Genomic DNA, 19,955 nt, shown 5'->3' with positions numbered 1-19,955 from the left:
AACGCTGCTTCTTTCGAGCCAGCTTCAGCGGGCTGGACAATTGAGACCTTCCGCCCCTTGTGGGTGATGAATGATTTTTCGATTTAAGAAACTTTCGATAACTGAGACCTTCCACCTCTTTGGTGATGTTCATCTTGACTTTCGGTGCGAGATAGCTGAAGCGCTAGTAAACATTTGGCCACTAAACTAACTTATACACTGAGAGGGATTAAAGAGAAGTGCTGATAATTAGAAGGATTAAAGAGAAGTGCTTATAAACTGAGGTATTAAAGAGAAGTGCTTATTCACCGAGAGGGATTAAAGAGAAGTGCTTAGAAACTGAGGTATTAAAGAGAAGTGCTTATTCACCGAGAGGGATTAAAGAGAAGTGCTTATAAACTGAGGTATTAAAGAGAAGTGCTTATTCACCGAGAGGGATTAAAGAGAAGTGCTTAGAAACTGAGGTATTAAAGAGAAGTGCTTATTCACCGAGAGGGATTAAAGAGAAGTGCTTAGAAACTGAGGTATTAAAGAGAAGTGCTTATTCACCGAGAGGGATTAAAGAGAAGTGCTTAGAAACTGAGGTATTAAAGAGAAGTGCTTATTCACCGAGAGGGATTAAAGAGAAGTGCTTAGAAACTGAGGTATTAAAGAGAAGTGCTTATTCACCGAGAGGGATTAAAGAGAAGTGCTTAGAAACTGAGGTATTAAAGAGAAGTGCTTATTCACCGAGAGGGATTAAAGAGAAGTGCTTAGAAACTGAGGTATTAAAGAGAAGTGCTTATTCACCGAGAGGGATTAAAGAGAAGTGCTTAGAAACTGAGGTATTAAAGAGAAGTGCTTATTCACCGAGAGGGATTAAAGAGAAGTGCTTAGAAACTGAGGTATTAAAGAGAAGTGCTTATTCACCGAGAGGGATTAAAGAGAAGTGCTTAGAAACTGAGGTATTAAAGAGAAGTGCTTATTCACCGAGANACTGCAACGGGTAACATTTTCGTCTTCTTTGTCCATAAATCTGGAGATACATTGCCACATCGAGAGATCACAACCTAACGCCAACTCGCAGGTTGGGTTGGTTCGCCCAGGTTCCTTTTAGATCAAAATGCTATCTAAAAAAAGGAACTTGGCTGACTTAACCCAACCTAAGAGCTTTTTGTAAAATTTCGATGAACAATCCGACCCTTTATATAAAGGTGAGTGGGTAACGTAAGTTACGTAACCCCCATGTTAGTAAATAAAGGTGAGTGGGTAACGTAAGTTACGTAACCCCCATGTTAGTAAGTCGCGAAAAAAATCGGTTTTCCGATGCCGACCGCCAAAAATGGATTTCAGATTCGTAATCTACATCCCAAAAAACATATAATTAGAAAAAAAACACCCTTTTTTTTGGATGTAGTTAATCTGCAATAATACCGTTTTTTTAGACACTCCCTCAAGACTCAAGTTCATTTTTGAGTCCTATAAGTAGACCAGTAAAGTATCCTGGATACCAGCTTCATCATACATAAGAAATTGGTTTAAATCTTGGGTAAATGAGGAAATTAAAAATGAACTGATTCTAAAAAATCTCTGGTTTGTCACTATGAATTTCCACATCATCACATGCACAGCCTCACAGGTGATTATTGCTCATTCACAGGTGGCTTTAGCCCGATTTTTCATACTAGTGTTGTATTATTATAGCAGTTTCAGCGTTTAGTAGGCTGTAGGCCTGTCACCGATTCCTAACATTGCAGAACATTCACAGTATTTAAGCGATCTCAAACTTGCAAGTCGCAACTCACTGGTCACTGCTAGCTACAATTCTGCAGTAGCTGAATCGCCCTGCCTCCTTGCCTATTCTGACCAGAAACTGACTACTGAGGCACAGAGCCAGGATCAAACCCACACCTCTCTGCTCCAATCCTGGTACCTACTCTGAACTTTAACCACTGGGCCACCCTGTGACCCTGTTATTATATTGCTCTGTCCTGTCAACTCCAAGAAAATGGCAACTTGCTTTGACTCACTGCTTTGACAATTGACACTTGTTTAGTCATACTTTATTCTGAATATAAAATCTCAAAAAATACTTAAATTATGCATTACTTATTAAAATTTAACTCTAAATTAATGTAAGAATTTATGGTGACTATTGTCTTTGATATAAAATTAAATTTTTTGAATTCCTAACTTCAGTTGGTCAGACTCAGAAGCCCTGTCTCCTGTCACTAACTCTAACCAAGCATGGAAAACTTCTACCATTAGCCTTAGGGCTGCAACTAGAGCTTTCCCGTGGCCCTGCCATTTCCAGAACCATGCAATTTCCGCCAGATGAATTAACTGCTATCTAATTGTTAACAAAAGTGCAGGATCGGGCCGCAAGATTCCAAATGCATTGAAAATTTGTCCAGTTGGAGCTGCCAGATTTCAGAAACAAGTAGGAAAATTCCAATTCTGCCAGTGCACTGCAGCTATCAATATCCAGCAGCGGCTGCCAGCCTGCTGCTGCCCAATCACCATTGCGTTCAGGCTCAGCTGTCTGTGTTACATTTCCAGCTATACTATAGATACAACACTGGGCAACAAATAAGTTTTTGAATAACATATCAGACAAGGAAATGTTCAAAATGAGCTGATGAATCCAACGTGACAAATTTTTAATACTATTGGAATCTTGAGGCCTGATTGTGCATTTTTTTGTGTATCCTTTGGCCCTAATGTGATTCCTTAAGTTTACAGGATAAATTTTGACTGATCATCATTTTACCAAAGATTAATTTTTAATTGATGACTGATAGCAGATACCACATTTATCTCCCAGCTTGTCACTAAAAATCATGTAATACTAGTCAGAACCAACTTGATTGTGGGCTTGGCTAATAAGGGGTTTATTTGTATATATATGTATTTTCAGGGTTCAAATCAAGTTCAAGTGTGATAAGTTCTAAGCTTTTTGAATCTTGCTGGAAAGTTGTGTTTCGGTTTTGTTCACTTAGTAATAGATTGTTTCAATTAAAGGTCAGCAACTTGAGTGCTGTGGCAATGTTAGCAGCTCTGATGGCAGATGAAATAATTTTTAAATTAATATTTAATTTATCTTTATAGGGTTTTTTTATTCAATCAATTTCTCAACAGACTTGTCAATGCTAGACTGAGCAAGTCTTAAGTACACCTGGCATTGGTGCAGCAATGGATACAAAAAATGTAAGTTATTTTATCTCGTAATAAATGTATGGTTGAAACCAGCCTAAAGATAATGTTTTTGGGTGATATTAAGCCTAGCCAAAGAGCTTGATTGATGATTGAAAATTTATGCTCTTTCTGCATTTTTAAGTAGACAGATGTAGCAATATATATTTAATTATTTGAGGTAATGATATTGAATTGGATTGAATTTTATATTGTAACGCCTTGAATTTACATGCTTAAATTTGAATTATATGAAAAAAATACTAGCATAGTGACCAAATTTAATAAATTTTTCAAATTTAATTTACTATTCCAGTATGCAAAATTTTGAAAAACAAGTACAAGTAAATATATTTCATAACTGTTAATATTTTATTGTACCAGTTTTAGAAACTAAATTTCTGCATATTTCTATGCTTGCATGCAAAATGGTTGTTTCCATCAAGCCATCATGACATAATATATATTGCACATTAAGTTAAAGGATTTTTGATGGCTGATACTAATATTTATGATCACAGGGCAGTGCTGTTTCATCTTCCATCTCAAGTGCCCCATTGCCTTTGCAAAGCCACCAGAGGCAGCACAATAACGCTGCCCTTGGAAGCGCCCGGAGACAGGCTCCCCTGCAGCCTGCTGCTGCTGCTGCTGCTGCTCCCTGCTCCAGGATCTGTGAGTTTCAAGAAAAAACTTACTCCTCTAAATTTTCTGTTTCTCATTGCTTGTTCTTTCCATTGAATGGGATTATATTGTAAAAATTCATGCAGTTGATATGCCTACACATTATTCCTTGTCTGAGAAAGGTGAACTTTTATTGTTTTTTTTTTCTGGGTTGATTAGGTTGTTATAAGTACCTAGTTATAATTTTTAACCTGAACATTTGTGTTGAAATTTAGGTGTATTATCTTAATATTCATTTCAATCTCATTGGAATTGAATAATCTTGATTCCATTCTTTACATAATAATTTCAATTTTTCATTACATTATAATTTATTTTCACATTTATCTGCAGTGAAATCATCTAGCCCTCATGGTGATGTCCACCTCAGCACGAGCCAGCCAGTGACTTGCACCAGTTCAGCTCATGGTCAGGCACTTCAAAAATTTGTTGTTTTCATGAATCTGATATTGGGTTAAATTTATTAATTCTACCCAGATCAATTAAAACCAAACTTGATTATAAAGAAAAAGTATTAAATTAATAGTTATCTCCTAATTATTCTTTCATTAAAATTTAATGTGCTGATGAAACTTTAATTGTTAAACTCCTTGAGTTTAGGTCTTGCCTAGAAATCTATTTGCATGTAAGTAGTTGCAGGGATTGGTGAATAGAAGAAGTTGATTTGAAGACTCCATGATCAATTTTTTATATATACAGTAAATCTTTCCTCTTCATTCAATAATTATTTTCTATACATGTATTTATTCCTTTCAATGGCTAAGTGGTCACAGGATTCTCTTCTGATTACATTTCTTTTGTCTGATTCTGAACACTATTAGTAATTATTAAGCAAATTATTGAATCCAAAGAGCTAAACAGCACCTTCAAATAAGGTACTGTAATGAATTATGTCCTCCAAATCAGATCAAAGTTTATTACGTACTTTTCATCAAATTCATCATTGCTAAAACCCTTCTGTCAATCATGCATGTTTTCTTATAATCCCTGCAACTTGGAAGTGCAATGTGTAAGGTAAGAATTATCTCTTGTCTTCTCTCTGTGAGATTTCTTCTTTTAATTTGTTTAATTCAAGACCTATACTTTTCAGCCAGAAGCAAAATGCGCAAAAATCTAGAAAACTAATTATCAAGTTAGTGACGAGCATGAAAACCACAAAATCCATTATTTAGATATTTCTGTCGGCTTTGCTTCATTCAACTTACCCTCTAATATCTCTCACCATTTTCTTATATCACAACTTTCCCTGTTGTTCTAATTGTTTACATCTTTATCTTTTAATAATTCACTACTTTCATTGCATTGGTTCAGCCTTTATTTAGTATTTAATTGGACCTAAATTAATGGATTAAGCTTTTTTATATCTGAATAATTATTATAATCCTGTTATTTAATTATATGTGATAAATTTGCACTTTTAGGTCTGACTCAGCTCACTATGCCTGGTATTTACATCATATAATACTTTTAATGTTATAATTATGAATGATTTTGAAAAGTCATTTTCTCACTGATCATTTGGAGATAACCCAGCACTTCTTTCCTCTGTAGCTATCACATTCTTTTCTATTTTTCCCTATTGTACTTCACATACAATCCTAGTACTCTCAATCTTTTAGCAGACAAGTTGCTATTCAATTCATGTAACTTAAATTCTCTGACCAATACATTTTTTTCTTATTAATATATATATTTTTTGAGGCTACATTGCCATACCGTTTTTGTCAACCAATAATCCGCTCATTGTTTTATACAAGGCAAGTCCTCTGAATGGCTCAATAATTACCATATGAACTTTTATGTATGTAAAGCAGAGGCTCAGACGCCAGAATTAATACTCTTCTGCATTTTTCTGTCGTGATAGAAGTGATATCTGTGCAGTTATTACCAATAATGATATGATATTGTCGCGGATTGAATATTTCATCAAATTTCCTCAATTTTTTTGCAATTGCTGGAAATGAATTTTGCGTAATATCAAATGTTTTATAGGTAGAATTGTCAGATTTTATAAATTTTTAAATTGCAAATTTTACCATTAATAACGAATTCATTAGAATATGTAAATATATCTTGAAATTAACCCTAATTTTTGTGCTAGCCTCAGAAATTTGAATTTGTGTGGATTTAAATATCTGCATGCCAAAGGGTTCGTCTTGTGAAACTATTGAATACTTTTGTTTTAAAATTGATTTTCGCATGTGAAGCTTGGAATTATATTGAGTAGGTATTAAAAGACATTCATAGAAGATATGTTTTGTTGCTTATCTTTTAATATTATTTCTCAGCACTAACAAGGCTTATATTTGTTTTATATTTTGTAACATATGTTGTCACATTTTAGAATAAAGTTTGTTCTGGATTGCAGGTCGCGTGGATACGATTATATCCAGGCTGGATGGAGCAACAACTCCAGAGAAAATAGAGCTAAGTCTACTCAAGGCCGCCAGCCCACACCAGCCATCAGTCACTTCGTCCACTTCATGCTGTGCGGCTCAAAATACAAACAGGCTTCCCTGCATCCCCACCACATACATCAGCAACTCGCCTGCAAACTCAGGAAAAAAATCAGCCATGATGCGGTCTGTTGCTCCTTCAACTGATGCGTCTGCTGGCGTGGATACATACACTACCCAGAAACTTTTGAGTTCACGGACCAAGGATTTGTCCGATAATGCAACTAAATTATCAACTAGCCCTCAGGCACATTCATCAGCGAGTCAAATGAAAAATAAAAATCCTGTTGTTGGGGAAATTACCTGTACGAACATTGATCTGTGTCAGAATTCAGGCAACTCGAATTTAGCTTATCAAGATAGTGCAAGAAAAGCTGGATCTTTTTCACAGACTGGGAATATTTCTCCATTTGCTTTTGAATGGAGGTTTGATCGAAAATATCCTCCTTCTACCGATAATTCATGTCCAGTCTTCAATGAGAATGATTCTTTAGAGTCTTTGTGTATTCAAAAAGGTAGTGTTGCTGATGTCACAAGTTTTAAGAAGAACCAAATTATCATATCAAATGTTACCCCCTGCGATGAAGCGGAAGAAAATGAAATCAGGCCCCTGAAAGGGGCCAGTGAAACAGCCGCTTCTCCAGTGGTAGCACCTGAGTCTTTGAGGCAGCCATATTATTCTATAACTCAATGTCAAGAATCATTTACGACTAGTACTCCAACTGAGGCAATAAGGCCTCAATCGTTGCAGTCCAACATTATTGTACACATTAAACCTGAAGCCATTTCTTCTGTAGCCCCTCGGAATCCTCACACGGCTCTTCAAATGGAATTTGGAAATCGAGGTTCTTCCAAAATTGTTTCTGATGCGCAAGAAACCTCCCCAAACCTAGAAATGGCAAACTCTAGTAACGTTCCAGCCGACATACGTATAAATATGCCGGAAAATTCACCAGCAAAGGATAAAGATTGCAATGCAGTGCAGAAAAAACCAACATCATTTTTAACGGAGCTTCTGTCCCATTCGTCGAGTCGGCGCTCATCAAAAACATCAAATAGTTTACTGAAGTTTTGGGTTGGAAATAAATTAAAGAACAAGAAACAGGAATTTGGCTCTACCATTGCAATGGCGGGTTCGAACAGCTCAAATAGCGACTCTAATGCATCAGAGATGTCAGAGAAGTCCAGTTTGACTCAGGGACTGCTTCACGATGCTCCCAGGAGTGGCCAATTTCCTACTGGTCGTCTGGAGAGCAACACCAGCACTTTAGGGTGTGGAGAGACGTGCAGTTTGCTGGCCACTGCCCCTCCGGCCCAATCTCACTCCAGCTGGTATGCAGGAAAATTTCGTTGGCTTAAAGGATCAGTGCACTCTCGTTCTGGTCAAACTACACCTAGCGTTCCTGATCAGCCACCAGCGCCTTGCAACCCTGAGCCCCCTATGGTGCCAGACGCGGACCAGGACGACGACGAGGCTTGGTTTGATAGCGTAACGAAGCTCAATGAGGAGTGGTTCAAACCCGGCGCCGTCACGCTATTGTCCTCCGACAACGTCGCCCCAGGAACTTTCCTCCTGGACCGCGGCGCGACCGCTGGTATCATCGATACCCCCGTCGGCAAATCTGACATCGCCGCCTTGCGCAGCGGTGTGCTGTTTGACGCCGGTCATGGGTATCGTGATAACCAGCGAACGCTCTCTTCTGCGCACAATTCCACCACGACTGACCTGCTACACTTCAAAGCAAAACAGCTGACATCCAATAGCAGCCTTGGTAGTCTCTCCTCCCCTCCGAATAAATCTGCTGCTAGGGCAAACGCCTCATCTCCAGAGCTCGTATCTCTGAGCAGTCATCCAAGGGGGCTTAGTGATGGCTACAATTACAGACCTCTTGTTAGTGCTTCTATCGCCTCCAGCAATGCAAACAAGTCGCTCGGGTCAGGACTCGCCAATAACAGAGGCAACAATAACATCCCCCTACGCAAACTGGTCCACATCAGAGCCGGTCTGCGAAGACCGCATTTGCAGAGGCGCTCCCACGCAAGTCTTATCAAAACCAACATTGATGGTAATGCGAGAGTTACGTTACATGCCTCATCACGATGCTAGTAATTGTTAAAGTTCAGTAATTGTTTCATAATACAAGATATTCTAAGAGTGTTAATGCACTAATTTGCTTTCAGAGCTTCATTTGCTCACAAAGCCTTCAAAGGTTCGTGAATGTATTTCCTTGAAGAATCTAGTGGCAACTTCATACATAGCAACTTTACATTGCCATGAATGAATTATTCCTGACAAAAAAGGAAAAACATTTACATAAAAAGTTCAGTCGAGTGTTACACGAATAAGTCGCTAAAAGATTGTTAGGGAAGAATGAGAGTTAATTATGAATTATTGAATGCTTGAATTATTTCAGATGCTGGTGCCGTGAAAGAGATAGAGGCTGGGCTGCTGCATCTCATGGAGGAGTTCCAGGCTGGGAAACTCACTGCTTTCGGTGGGTGTATCTTGCCATGTCCTGTCTCTTTGTGATCCTTTTGATCACCTGTTTGTGATCAAGCACTACTTTGATGTGATCCTTTTGTTCACCTATTTGTGATCGGTGCACTAATTTAAAGTGATCTTTTTGATCACCTATTTGTGATCGGGCACCACTTTGATGTGATCCTTTTGATCACCTATTTGTGATCGGGCACCACTTTGATGTGATCCTTTTGATCACCTATTTGTGATCGGTGCTCTAATATAAAGTGATCTTTTTAATCGCCTATTTGTGATCGGGCACCACCGACACAGTCGTCTTGTACCACACCACAATTCCTACTAAATAATAGCCGCTCATGTGTGGTGTTATTTGTCTTTAATCGTATTTGATACGCTAACAGTTCGCGCATTAAGTAAGCGTACCATTTGAGCTCGAAGATACAATGCAATACTAATATTAGTGTTACGTTCATCCCTGTTATAATTGCTACGGTCGTTTGTTAAGCCGGTGCAATCGCACACAAGGGCAACATTTTGTGAGAAAAAACTTTGGTTGTGAGTAAAAAATGTTGAAGATTTATCCAAAATTCAAGACTCCATTGCTCAGTAATGGCTGATGGTGTTGGGCAGGAAATGACCGACGGCGACGTCAGATGGAGGCCATCAGAGAGCAACAGGAGAGCCTCGCTAGACTTCACCAGGAGGTCGGAGGCTCTCAGGTTAGATTTACTTAGAAATGAGTTACTAAAATATAAATATTACCATAAAGTTAATAAGGGTTACTTACAGCAACTCATACCTTGTTGTACTTATTTATATAAACTCTCTATTGAGAGTCCCTAATGTTTCATTGCTTGAGATGCACTGGTATATAATCAATATTTTGGTTTTTCAATTCCCTCTTTATTACAAAATATTAGTCGTTTTAGCTGACTGCAATTCTGTTCTGAATAATAATGCTATGGATCAACCTCCCTATGTTAACGAAGAGTGTCTTATTTAACTGAGAATTAAAGTATTTTCTAATAGAACCCATTTGTGTTGTGGGTGCTAGGATAAGTACTAAAGCATACTAGAATTATAATGCATACTAGAATTGGTAACCTTCAACTAGAATTGTTTTCGATTCAGCTTATAACTTAATCTTGTGATTATGATCAGCCATTATAGGCTACATGGTCGATTATTTTGAACGAATGGTTATTAGTTTCGCATTGATGAATTTTTTTGTTTAGGACTTGGATCAACCGTTGTCTGCGGAGGCTTTGGAGATCAATACCGAGCATATGTCAACTCTGATGGAAAAGCTCGCCTGTCTGTCTGTTGCCATCGAGAAGCTCGAGAACAACACGGCTTTTGATCACCGCACCTCCGCCGCCCAGCCTTCGGTGAGCGACGCCCAAGTGGGCGCTGCGGGCAATCCTCAACTCCACAGACGCGGCCCCGCAGACACTGCAGTAGTGGACACTCCCGACAGCGCTGAGCCCGGCGTGGAGGGCGCCAGCGAGGAATTTGAAGGCGTTGTGCTACGCAAGAAAGGAGCTTCCGCGTTGCTCCAGAAAAGCCTGAGTCTTGGTAGGAATGCCAGTTCCGGTGACATAGAACTCAGTAAAATCAAGAAACGCACTTCTTCTGTGGTGCGTTCTAGCAGTCAGAAGCACTACGATCATCGAGCCGTAGATGTGGCGGCTGAGAACAACAGCTCAATTGATCCTGGGGCCACGGACGATCAAAATGCTAAAGCTCCTGGACGGCCGGCATCAGTTCATGCGTTAGGATCAAGCGAAGCTTCCTCTGACCAAGTCATTGATAGTTCCCAGCACCGTCATCGTCATCACCACCGCCATCGTCATAGTCATGAATACCAAAAGGTTCATCACCACAAGAAGGGCAGCAACGAAATCAGGGAAGCCTCACCTAACAGAAAAATGGATGTGCGCTCAGTTCTTCCTACTGACCACACGATCGGACCCAACGCTGAATCTACAGAAATGCGTGTATTTGATGCACCAAATTTGGGACCGCCTCTTGTACGGCCTCCAGCTGTGCCTGCTAGAACTAACCGACCTTTACCATCTCCCCTAACTCCTGCTAAACAGGGGTCCCCGCTAGTGACGGCTTCTAGAAAATTGCCTTCTCCCGGACCCGTTCCTACACTTGCCCCAAGCGTTCAATCTTTTCCTCAAAGAACTATTAACCCCAGCGCCTCATATTACCACCCTCCCCCTGCTATAGTACCCACATCTGGTGCAGCAATGGTTACTCCCTCGCAGGCAAGTACTACTACTGCAACAGTCAGCATGTATCCTTACCCTCACTCTAAGTCTGCGTCGCCGAACCCCGTCCTTCAAAGTGACTCCCCAATCACACCGTCGCATTTTCGTAACCAAACCTCAGCCGATGGCGCATCCGCCAGAGCCGCAACAGCGTTCCATTCGTCCGTTGTAAACCCTACGAGTCGCTCACAAACTCCTCAGAGTTTGAGTTCACGCAGCCACACACCTCACAGTTCGAGTTCCGTCACCCAAGGTTCGCTAACTTCAGGTTATCACGTCCAAACTCCGTTAATTATAAATTCTCGCTACCAAACCGGGCTTAGTTCTAGTTACGTCACCTCCACTCCTCGCGTCCAAACTCCTTTGGGCGAGAGCTCCCTCACCCACGTTCCCGTGAGCGTTTGCTCTTTAACCCAAACGAGCTCAAAGTGTCCCATAAATTCCAGCGCACTCACTCGTACCTCCATGACTTGCAAGTCCTCCAGCCCCGCGCTCGTGCCAACATATTCTTCTGCTTCCACACGCAGCGGCGTTTACTCTTCCACCAAACCTGCCACCGCAAAATTTGACATTTCCGATAAAAATTCTAAATGGTAACTTTCATACTAATCGCCTTGCTATTAGGTATTGGTCCATTATCGAAAAATCGGAGATTTTCGTCGTTTGTTCCAACGGAATGACTTTGAAAGCTGATTCATGTGCCAAATTGTCCTGCACGGTTACTCCAAAATTGCCGACGTAGACATCAGCTCTTTTCTCCCTTGGGCTCTTTAACTTTTCTCCTCTTTAACTGCAATGATCAACCTCATTTTTTTATGAATTAAATAAATTTATGTATTATTCAAGGATAAGTAGTAAATAACTATATATTTTTTGGTGGCTTGTCGAAGCAATTGACAAGCTGTGTGTACTTCCTAGCAGAAAAATAAAAAAATTTCCTCGTACAAATTTTTGTTTGAGTAATTAAATGATTTTTCGAAACATTTGCTTGCCAATAAAGAGAAACAGTATAGATAATAGGTTCTCTTTAGTTATAGAAATGTTGTGTGACAAACACTTACGCAATATCTCTCCAGCAATTATTCTTTGAGGGAAAGCGACGAGAGGTGTTAGCGACTTGTGCATCTGCTGAGGCTGTGACTTGTCTACTAGTTGCTTGCATTTCGTTCGTTTTTTTCTGTTCTGATATTATTCATAGCTTTAACTTATCTTAGTTTGCGTCTAACTCTGATAATATTTATACTGATTCCATGATTAGTTTATTTTCTGGAATTTTCTTGACAATTTTCATATCGTCATAAGTATATGCGCACTAGATACGCAGCTCTGAAAGAGCCGCGACTATAACTTTCATTCAACTTGTTGCTCGGGTGTTCGCTTGCTGTTTTCCCCGTTGATCTCTTCTTGGATCGCAAGATTCCTCATCGACCCCGGCATGAACAGAACAAAATCTTACACTAATTCTCAACACTCGACGGCAACACATTGACCAACTATTCATGTATCTCAGCGATCCCCCGATAAGGTAAACAATGATCCCCTAGTGGACAGCGATTCAAAATTCTTAAACTGTGGTGTGGGCTCGCGTGAATATACATTTTATTTATTATAGTATTGGATACCTTGTCGAGAGACTGCATAATTACTGCGAGGTGTGGGAATTGTTCAGTTATCCGCTGAGTTGCCAAACGTAGATGTCGGTAATACGAGGACTGTTCTGCTGATGTTCAGAACATGGACAACTTTCTTAATATGATTCCATAACATTGATGACGATGTCGTAACATGTGAGGGTAATATATTGTACTCCGAAGAGACCTTAAAAGACATCGCAGTTGAGCGCTGCATAATTTTAATTTATTACCTTCATCTGATGCTCAAACAACGCTTTAGTTACTGCATGGGGTAAGAAACTGGACGGCGATTTTTTCCAGAAATGTTCATACCGAGTCTACTTTTGTTGTCGAGATGCCTTGTGTTGTGATGTTCAGCGACTCCTTATAACCTGACGTGGCCCATTGATGCCGATTTTCATGTCTGACATGCATGGCCGCCTTGTGCTTGTCGTTGTTGAAAATTTGTTATGTTTTATTGAATATCTCGGCTGTGCTGAGCAGCTGGTGACTGGATAAGACAATATTTTCGCTACGTTTTTTTGTCAGTCTATTATATTGATCATGCTTGGATAAATAATTTTTTAGCGATAGATTTATTAAAATCTACCACAATTGCCTCAAATATTGTCGACTTTTCTTATCAATTCATATCCAAAATGTTCTAAGTACGACTGGGGAGATGAATTGCAATAAATTGTTTCTCGACAAGCGTTCGAAGGTTGCATGGTCCTGACAAGTTACGTCGAGAGCTGTGTTCTTTTTGGCAATTATGAAGGTGTTGAAGTTATTTATAGCTTATTATGTTCTTCCAAAATACTGGCTTTGTCAAGAATTATTGATAGGTCTTTTTGCACACGAGTTAACAAATTCAAATTGTATTTCCACTTAATTGCATTTTTAATTGCTTAAATCATAAATGCCATGATTTGTGCTTACAGATAGTAAGCGTGGCCTACATTTTTATGAAACGTGAAGAATTTAAGATTCGTTATTAATGCAGACTGCGTCGTGAAATGAACCGCATTTTGTGATACGTCTGAGGACGCTAGTGTAACCGCCAGTCGATAGCCTCAGTTGCTGTTATTATAATTATATTAGGATTTTCTTTGTTATTATTATGATTATATTATGAAATTCTAGTCATTGATCACTGAAGTGGAAATAAATATGCATTCCACTGCCCGATTTGATCTTTTATTACCTCGACTATTTGCACCTTGTAGCTTCTGTTTCGGGATTATTCAACAAATATTTTCCAAAAATAATAGTTTTTGATTTCCTAAACATTTCTTTTATTTATAGCGTCTGACATTACAAACGTGTAATATGCATTGAGGAAACGTTCTATTTGAGCTGTATTCGTCAGCTAATTTTTAATTTGTGTTTCAATATGAATTTATATTACTGGATCCTGCTCTTGATGGTATGATAACAAATGTCTTGTAGTTCACTCGATAAAAACATGTTTATATGGAAACTAGCTTTTTTGTATATATGCAAATCCTTATTAGGTATATCTTCTAACACTTTTTAGCAACCTCGACGATCAATATTATTGCGCGTCTAGGGAGCATATTGACGGGTTGCACAATATTTTACGCAAACCTCTATATTATTGCGCGTCTAGGGAGCATATTGACGGGTTGCACAATATATTGTGCAAACCTCTATATTATTGCGCGTCTAGGGAACTTATTGACGGGTTGCGCAACAATATATTACGCAGACGGGATAATGTCGGCGCCATCGTCGGACGCCTGCAGGGCCATGATTCCTCTTTTTTAAATGTATTATAAGTAAATTCAAAATGCAATCATAACGTAAGTATAGCAGATTCATCAGCCTGTTGACGCTGGCTACACAATAATGAAGATGAAGAAGTCGGTCGCAAGCCCACTGGTCATCCTACCTAATAAGGGCAGCTTGTTATTGACCAACTTCTCCTAACTTCACATAATACAGGGTTATTCTAAATCAGTGGTTCCTAAACTTTTTCAGGCTGGCGCCCTCTTTTGCTCCCTAATGAATTTCTAGCGCCCCCCACAGACACACGCCTCTTTCCTGAAATTTAGTACGTTGCAATTTTTAAATTTTTTGACTGCCAGAACGCTATAAGGCTGAGGTATCGTCCGGCTGGGGATCATACCACAGCAGCTGTATGTGGTGGCGCTGCATCTGTGCTCAGCCGAGGCCCTCAACAGCTCACTGACCTAGGGCTCCCGGTTTGTTATCGCCAGCCCATGCCAGCTTTTGATCCTGTTCCTCCTTGGATTTGTGCGGATCATCTTATATGTCTCGATTTTCGTTTTGTCTCTGGTTTAACTGACTCAACTGTCTTTTCTGCTCATGTTAGGGAATATTATCCTGGGTACAAGGCAATCTACTGTGATGGCTCACGATTGACAGACAATCCATCTACAGCATGTGGTTTATACATACCGGCACAAGCAAGAGGAGTTGCATGGAGGCTTAACCCCAGGCATGGCTGAATTGATTGTCAGCAGAATTGATTGTTATATTACATGCTATCCTGTCAGCTGAATTGATTGCTATATTACATTCTTTGAAGCTCGCTGTAAGTGAAGCATCCCTATACTGGGTTATTTTTTCTGACTCACTTGTGGCCTTGTAACTCATACTCTCCCCAACGGACACATCTTGCGATCTTGTATATCAAATTCGTCTGCTGCTCCTTGGCCTGAATGAGAGGAAAACAGTGCGCCTACAGTGGGTCAAGGCCCATGCTGACATTGTTGGGAATGAACGAGCTGATGCTGTTGCAAAGATGGGTCATACTCTTGACCATTCGGCGTTGTATCATCTCTCTTGTTCTGATGGCACTTGCTTTGCTTCGTTCTTGTTTTCTAAAGTCTTGTGAACTGGGCTGGATCGCTGCTTTGGCTGTTGAAGGGAAGGGACATCATCTTGCTTCTGTGCGGACTGATTTGTCTCCTGTTCCATGGGTCGCCAGTTGCTCTCGTTGTGCTGCTGTGGTGCTGACTCGTCTTCGATTGGGGGAGCGCAGCCGTGGGTAACAAAATTGACTCGTAAACAGGCCCTGGGCCCAACGCCAACCATCAGCATGCAATATTTACACATAGCCTCAGATCAATGAGCTGTGGGTAACTCCGGCTGACAGTAAATCCGCTTTGCACAACACAGCCACTGCTGTACAGCGCCGGAGCGCAACAGGCCCTACGGTACAACAGGCGGCGCAGGTTAGGTTACGTTAGGTGTAGCTGTTGCGGTAGGGCCAGTTGTGCTCCGGCCTTTATGCGCTCCGGCCTGTGACTGAACGGCGCTGTTGTGGTGGGCGCTTTGTGTCAAAAGCCGTGAAAATGCCCGGCTGCGTTACGCTCGGGAAGGTAAATGAATCGCACTGTGGACTTGGGCTATGCTGACCTCTAGCTATCCACCCTTCGATTGGGTCATGTTGGTGTTCGGTAGTAGGCCTACCTTCATCGATTTGACATGGCTGACACTCCCATGTGCTTGCATTGTGGGGTAGATCCGTGGATGATACCGTGGAGCATTTTTTCCTGGCATGCAGGCAGTACCGCCTGGAGCGTCAGGTGCTGATCGCTACTACTCGAGCCATGGGTGTGCACCATCTAACTGTTCGAATACTTCTTGGAGGCTGCAACTTCCGCAGAAAGATTCAACATGCAATAATAAGAGCAACAATCGCCCATTTAACACAAACAAATCGTCTGACTTCCCTGTAGTGCATTAGCAGTTTATCACCATCCTGGATTTACATGTGATCAAAACCGGAAGCCCAGCTAATATATCCTCCAAGGATCATTGACACATAAAGCTGAAACTTTCTGCTGAGTCCACGTTAACGAGTGGTCATCTTTCGGCTACTTCTTCACCTTCAGCCGGCAACAAAAACACACAACTACAATATCATGCTACATTACTATTCTAAGAGTGATCTCCTGTGTAACCCGAATTATCTAGTCATTGATCGCCGAATCCAGCATTCGATGTAGATTAACAAATATTCAACGGAATAGTTGTTGGTTTTAAGTTTTTGATGATTTCTGATCTGTCGCTTTCATGATCGAAGTCCGAATGATCATTCCGGTTTAAGCTCCAATTTTATTGGTCCGAGTCCAAGGTTTAGTTAGCACCACTGCAGTAGTGCAGCAGGTACAGCAGGTGGTGGTTACGCCAGTCGCCCGATCCATCATCATCATCCATGGACATTATGACATGCCATTGGGCATTGACAACAACCTTGTCCAGTAAATGTCCACTGCAAGCTTCATATCAGCAGCCATGTAGCATTTCTTCTGTATCTGTAAGTGTAAGATTACAGGATGGTTTGTAATTTCGCACAATTTTAATTGAGTCAAGTGATTTCACTATAACAAAAAAGATCATGAAAAAACATGGCTGAAACGTGAAACAGAAAATAATGTTTTAGTGACAACCATCATATGTTTTGGAGTAAATAAATCATAGTTAAGTTTTTAATTACTTTTCATTCTATGATGCCTGGGCCCTGGTGCACAAACAGCACAATTCTAGGTATATAGGGTAAACCCGGGCCGGTATAGGGTAAACCTAGTCTGGAAAAGTCCTATTTTTGTCTAAAATATCGCGGCTCTAATATCATATAATTTCAGTAGGTATGAAATCTCGCGGCTCGAATGTCATAAATTTTTGTTTGATTAAAAAATCGCAAAAAAAACACAGAAAACTGGAAACACTTTAAATTCCTAAAACTTTCGTCTAATATATTATTTATCCAAAAACTGTCTTGAAATTAAACCAAAATAATATAAACGATCATTTTTTGTAATTTTTGTGCAAAATAATGACGCACATAAAAACAAGTTTAGGTAGGTTATGTATAGACTATTCAAGCTGATGTCGAAGCCAGTAAATGTAAATGTGATGTCGAAGCCAGTAAATTCGATTCCAAGTAAACCTAGATCATCAAAAAAAATTATTCCTAAAGTTGTATTATTAAAATGCTCTTTTGAGGGATTAATTGCTCAATTAAAAAGATATACATTTTTTATATAAATAAGTAAGTTATATTCGAATTTATTATCATTAAATTTCTCTCAACACAACAAGCTCAAGCCGTGACAGAGAGTTTGAATGAGATAAGGAGTTCCTGACTGTTCTTGTTGAAGTTGTTGATTCCAACAGGCAACGGCATGCCGAATTTGCAGTAAGTACTAATTATAAATTTGAATTTCTTTCATTTCCATAACAAAAACGTGTCGTGCATGATTTCGTCATTAAAGTAAAATAAAAATACGTTATATGTGTAAGCATCGCAATTATGATTGATCTGATGGTAATTCATGGTGGTTCATCAACATCGGAGTGATCGGACAGCCGGCAGTAGCAACTAGCAAGGGCGTTTACTTGAATTAGACCTATGAAAAAGATGGCGACCCTTAGCCTTCTTGTCATTTTCGTAATTTCGTGTACGTGTAAAAATAGGAATCCATTTCACTTTCATTGCCCATTTAATAAAAACGATCATGAAGAAGGATTTTGAAATTTGAATTATTGTAAAATTATAGAGCTAATTATTTGTTACCATTTAAATTTTAAATGGCTGGGCGCTGCCGACGCCGAGTGCCGGCTGTCTGTGGTCAGTCGTCAGTACTCAGTGGTCACTAATTGACAATTTGACACTAAATCTGTCTTATTAAGTTAGTAAGATAATCCATTGTGTATTTTGAAATTAATTAATCTTAATTCTTAATTGAAAAATATTTCTTTGAGACTTTGAGACTGAGTTTCACTTTCAGACTTTCAGCCATGCAGCTTGCAGGCCATGCTGATGCTGCCATTGTGCCATGGCAATTTCCTTATGGAATTAAAAAGATTACTTGCAAAACAAGTTGCTTGCATTTAATATTAAGAACAATCCTAAAGATTTATTTTGAAATTTGAATTATTGATAGTGCATACTCATACTTTATAAATAATTTTTTGTTACTATTTAAATTTTAAATGGCTGCCGCCTGCCGACCCTGGCCCCTTTGCCTTGGCGAAGAAATATATACTAAATTTTGCTTTGATTTAACTCTTGATTTATCTTCATTGTTGCAGAATCTTGCTTGATGTTTTTTTTTATCTTAACCATTTCTATTTTTGTGGAATTCCTCTTCATCTTGCCTTGAGGCTTGATATTTGATTACATTTATTTTCCTGATCCTTTTTCAGTTTTTCAATTGCATCAGAATTTTAAATCTATAAATATCACTCATTGAGGTCATTGTTGTCTGTGGATTTGTGGCAATTATTCTGTTTGGGCTTTCTGTTAAACTAAAAGTGTGATATTAATATGTTGACATGCTACGTCAAACTATGTATTATGTGGTTATTGACATAACTCTTTTGCAGGTGAGCCGCAGGCAAGAGGATTTATACTGCAGGCAAGAGGTTACCGCTTGTCTCATTGCCGTCATTGAAGAATAAAGGTGCCCGCGCCCACCTTCACGCATGGCTACTCAATTGTCAAGCGTCACAAGTATCTGCAACGTGCATCTAGCAAGCAACGAGGTAAAATGGAATTGTTTTGCAATGAAATAGCGATATGCTGCGTTAGTTTATTCAATGACCTCATTGAGGTCATTGTTGTCTGTGGATTTGTGGCAAAAGCTGGCAGTTATTCTGCTTGGGCTTTGCACTCTGGTGTCTGGTCAGTGGTAACTAAATCTGTCTTACTATTTACTTAGTAAGATAATCAATTGTGCTTTTTGGAATTAATTAATCTTAGTTTTTAATTGAAAATTTGTTCTTTGACTTTGAGTTTCAGCCTGGCAGCCATGGCCATTTCCATTTACAAAGATGTTCATTCTTAATCCTTTGTTTGTTCCTCACTCCTCAGGGCTCAGGTCATCTTTCTTCTTCTAAAGACTAAAGCTGTTGCTGTAGCCTGTACATCATGGCTACTCCTACTCATCCCATACTTAAGTTGGCCTTCAAAAATGTTACTAGAATAGAATCAGTAGATTGTGTTTCATTCAATGCTAAATGTAACTTTTGTAAATTTGCTAATGTGAAAAGTGTGATATTAATATGTTGACATGCTATGTCAAACTATGTATTATGTGGTTATTGACATAACTCTTTTGCAGGTGAGGCGCAGGCAAGAGGAGTTACACCGTAGGCAAGAGGTCGCTCGTCTCATTGCCGTCATTGAAGAATAAAGGTGCGCGCGGCAACTTTCACGCACGGCAACTCGATCGTCAAGCTTCACAAGTACCTGCAACGTGCATCTAGCCAGCAATGAGGTAAAATGTAATTGGTTTGCAAT

At 39.6% G+C, this 19,955-nt stretch overlaps 1 protein-coding gene across 1 annotated transcript; it reads left to right on the top strand.

The window, feature by feature from the left end:
- Positions 1-3,065: 3,065 nt before the first annotated feature.
- On the top strand, positions 3,066-13,843 carry LOC108671737. Its single transcript, XM_018159308.2, has 7 exons — positions 3,066-3,165; positions 3,672-3,822; positions 4,165-4,239; positions 6,200-8,353; positions 8,702-8,782; positions 9,400-9,488; positions 10,005-13,843. The coding sequence occupies exons 1-7, from the start codon at positions 3,151-3,153 to the stop codon at positions 11,640-11,642; spliced, it is 4,203 nt and encodes a 1,400-aa protein (XP_018014797.1). The 5' UTR covers positions 3,066-3,150; the 3' UTR covers positions 11,643-13,843.
- The last annotated feature ends 6,112 nt before the right edge of the window (positions 13,844-19,955 follow it).

This window comes from Hyalella azteca, unplaced genomic scaffold, assembly GCF_000764305.2.
Source record: "Hyalella azteca isolate HAZT.00-mixed unplaced genomic scaffold, Hazt_2.0.2 contig5344, whole genome shotgun sequence".
In the NCBI taxonomy this organism is placed as follows: Eukaryota; Metazoa; Arthropoda; class Malacostraca; order Amphipoda; family Hyalellidae; genus Hyalella; species Hyalella azteca.
This window is presented reverse-complemented; position numbering and strand designations above follow the sequence as displayed.

Coding starts and splice junctions, on each gene's coding strand:
- LOC108671737 (XM_018159308.2), top strand. Junction 4,240..6,199: donor TTGCACCAGTTCAGCTCATG/GTCAGGCACTTC, acceptor TCTGGATTGCAG/GTCGCGTGGATACGATTATA. Junction 8,783..9,399: donor TGGGAAACTCACTGCTTTCG/GTGGGTGTATCT, acceptor GGTGTTGGGCAG/GAAATGACCGACGGCGACGT.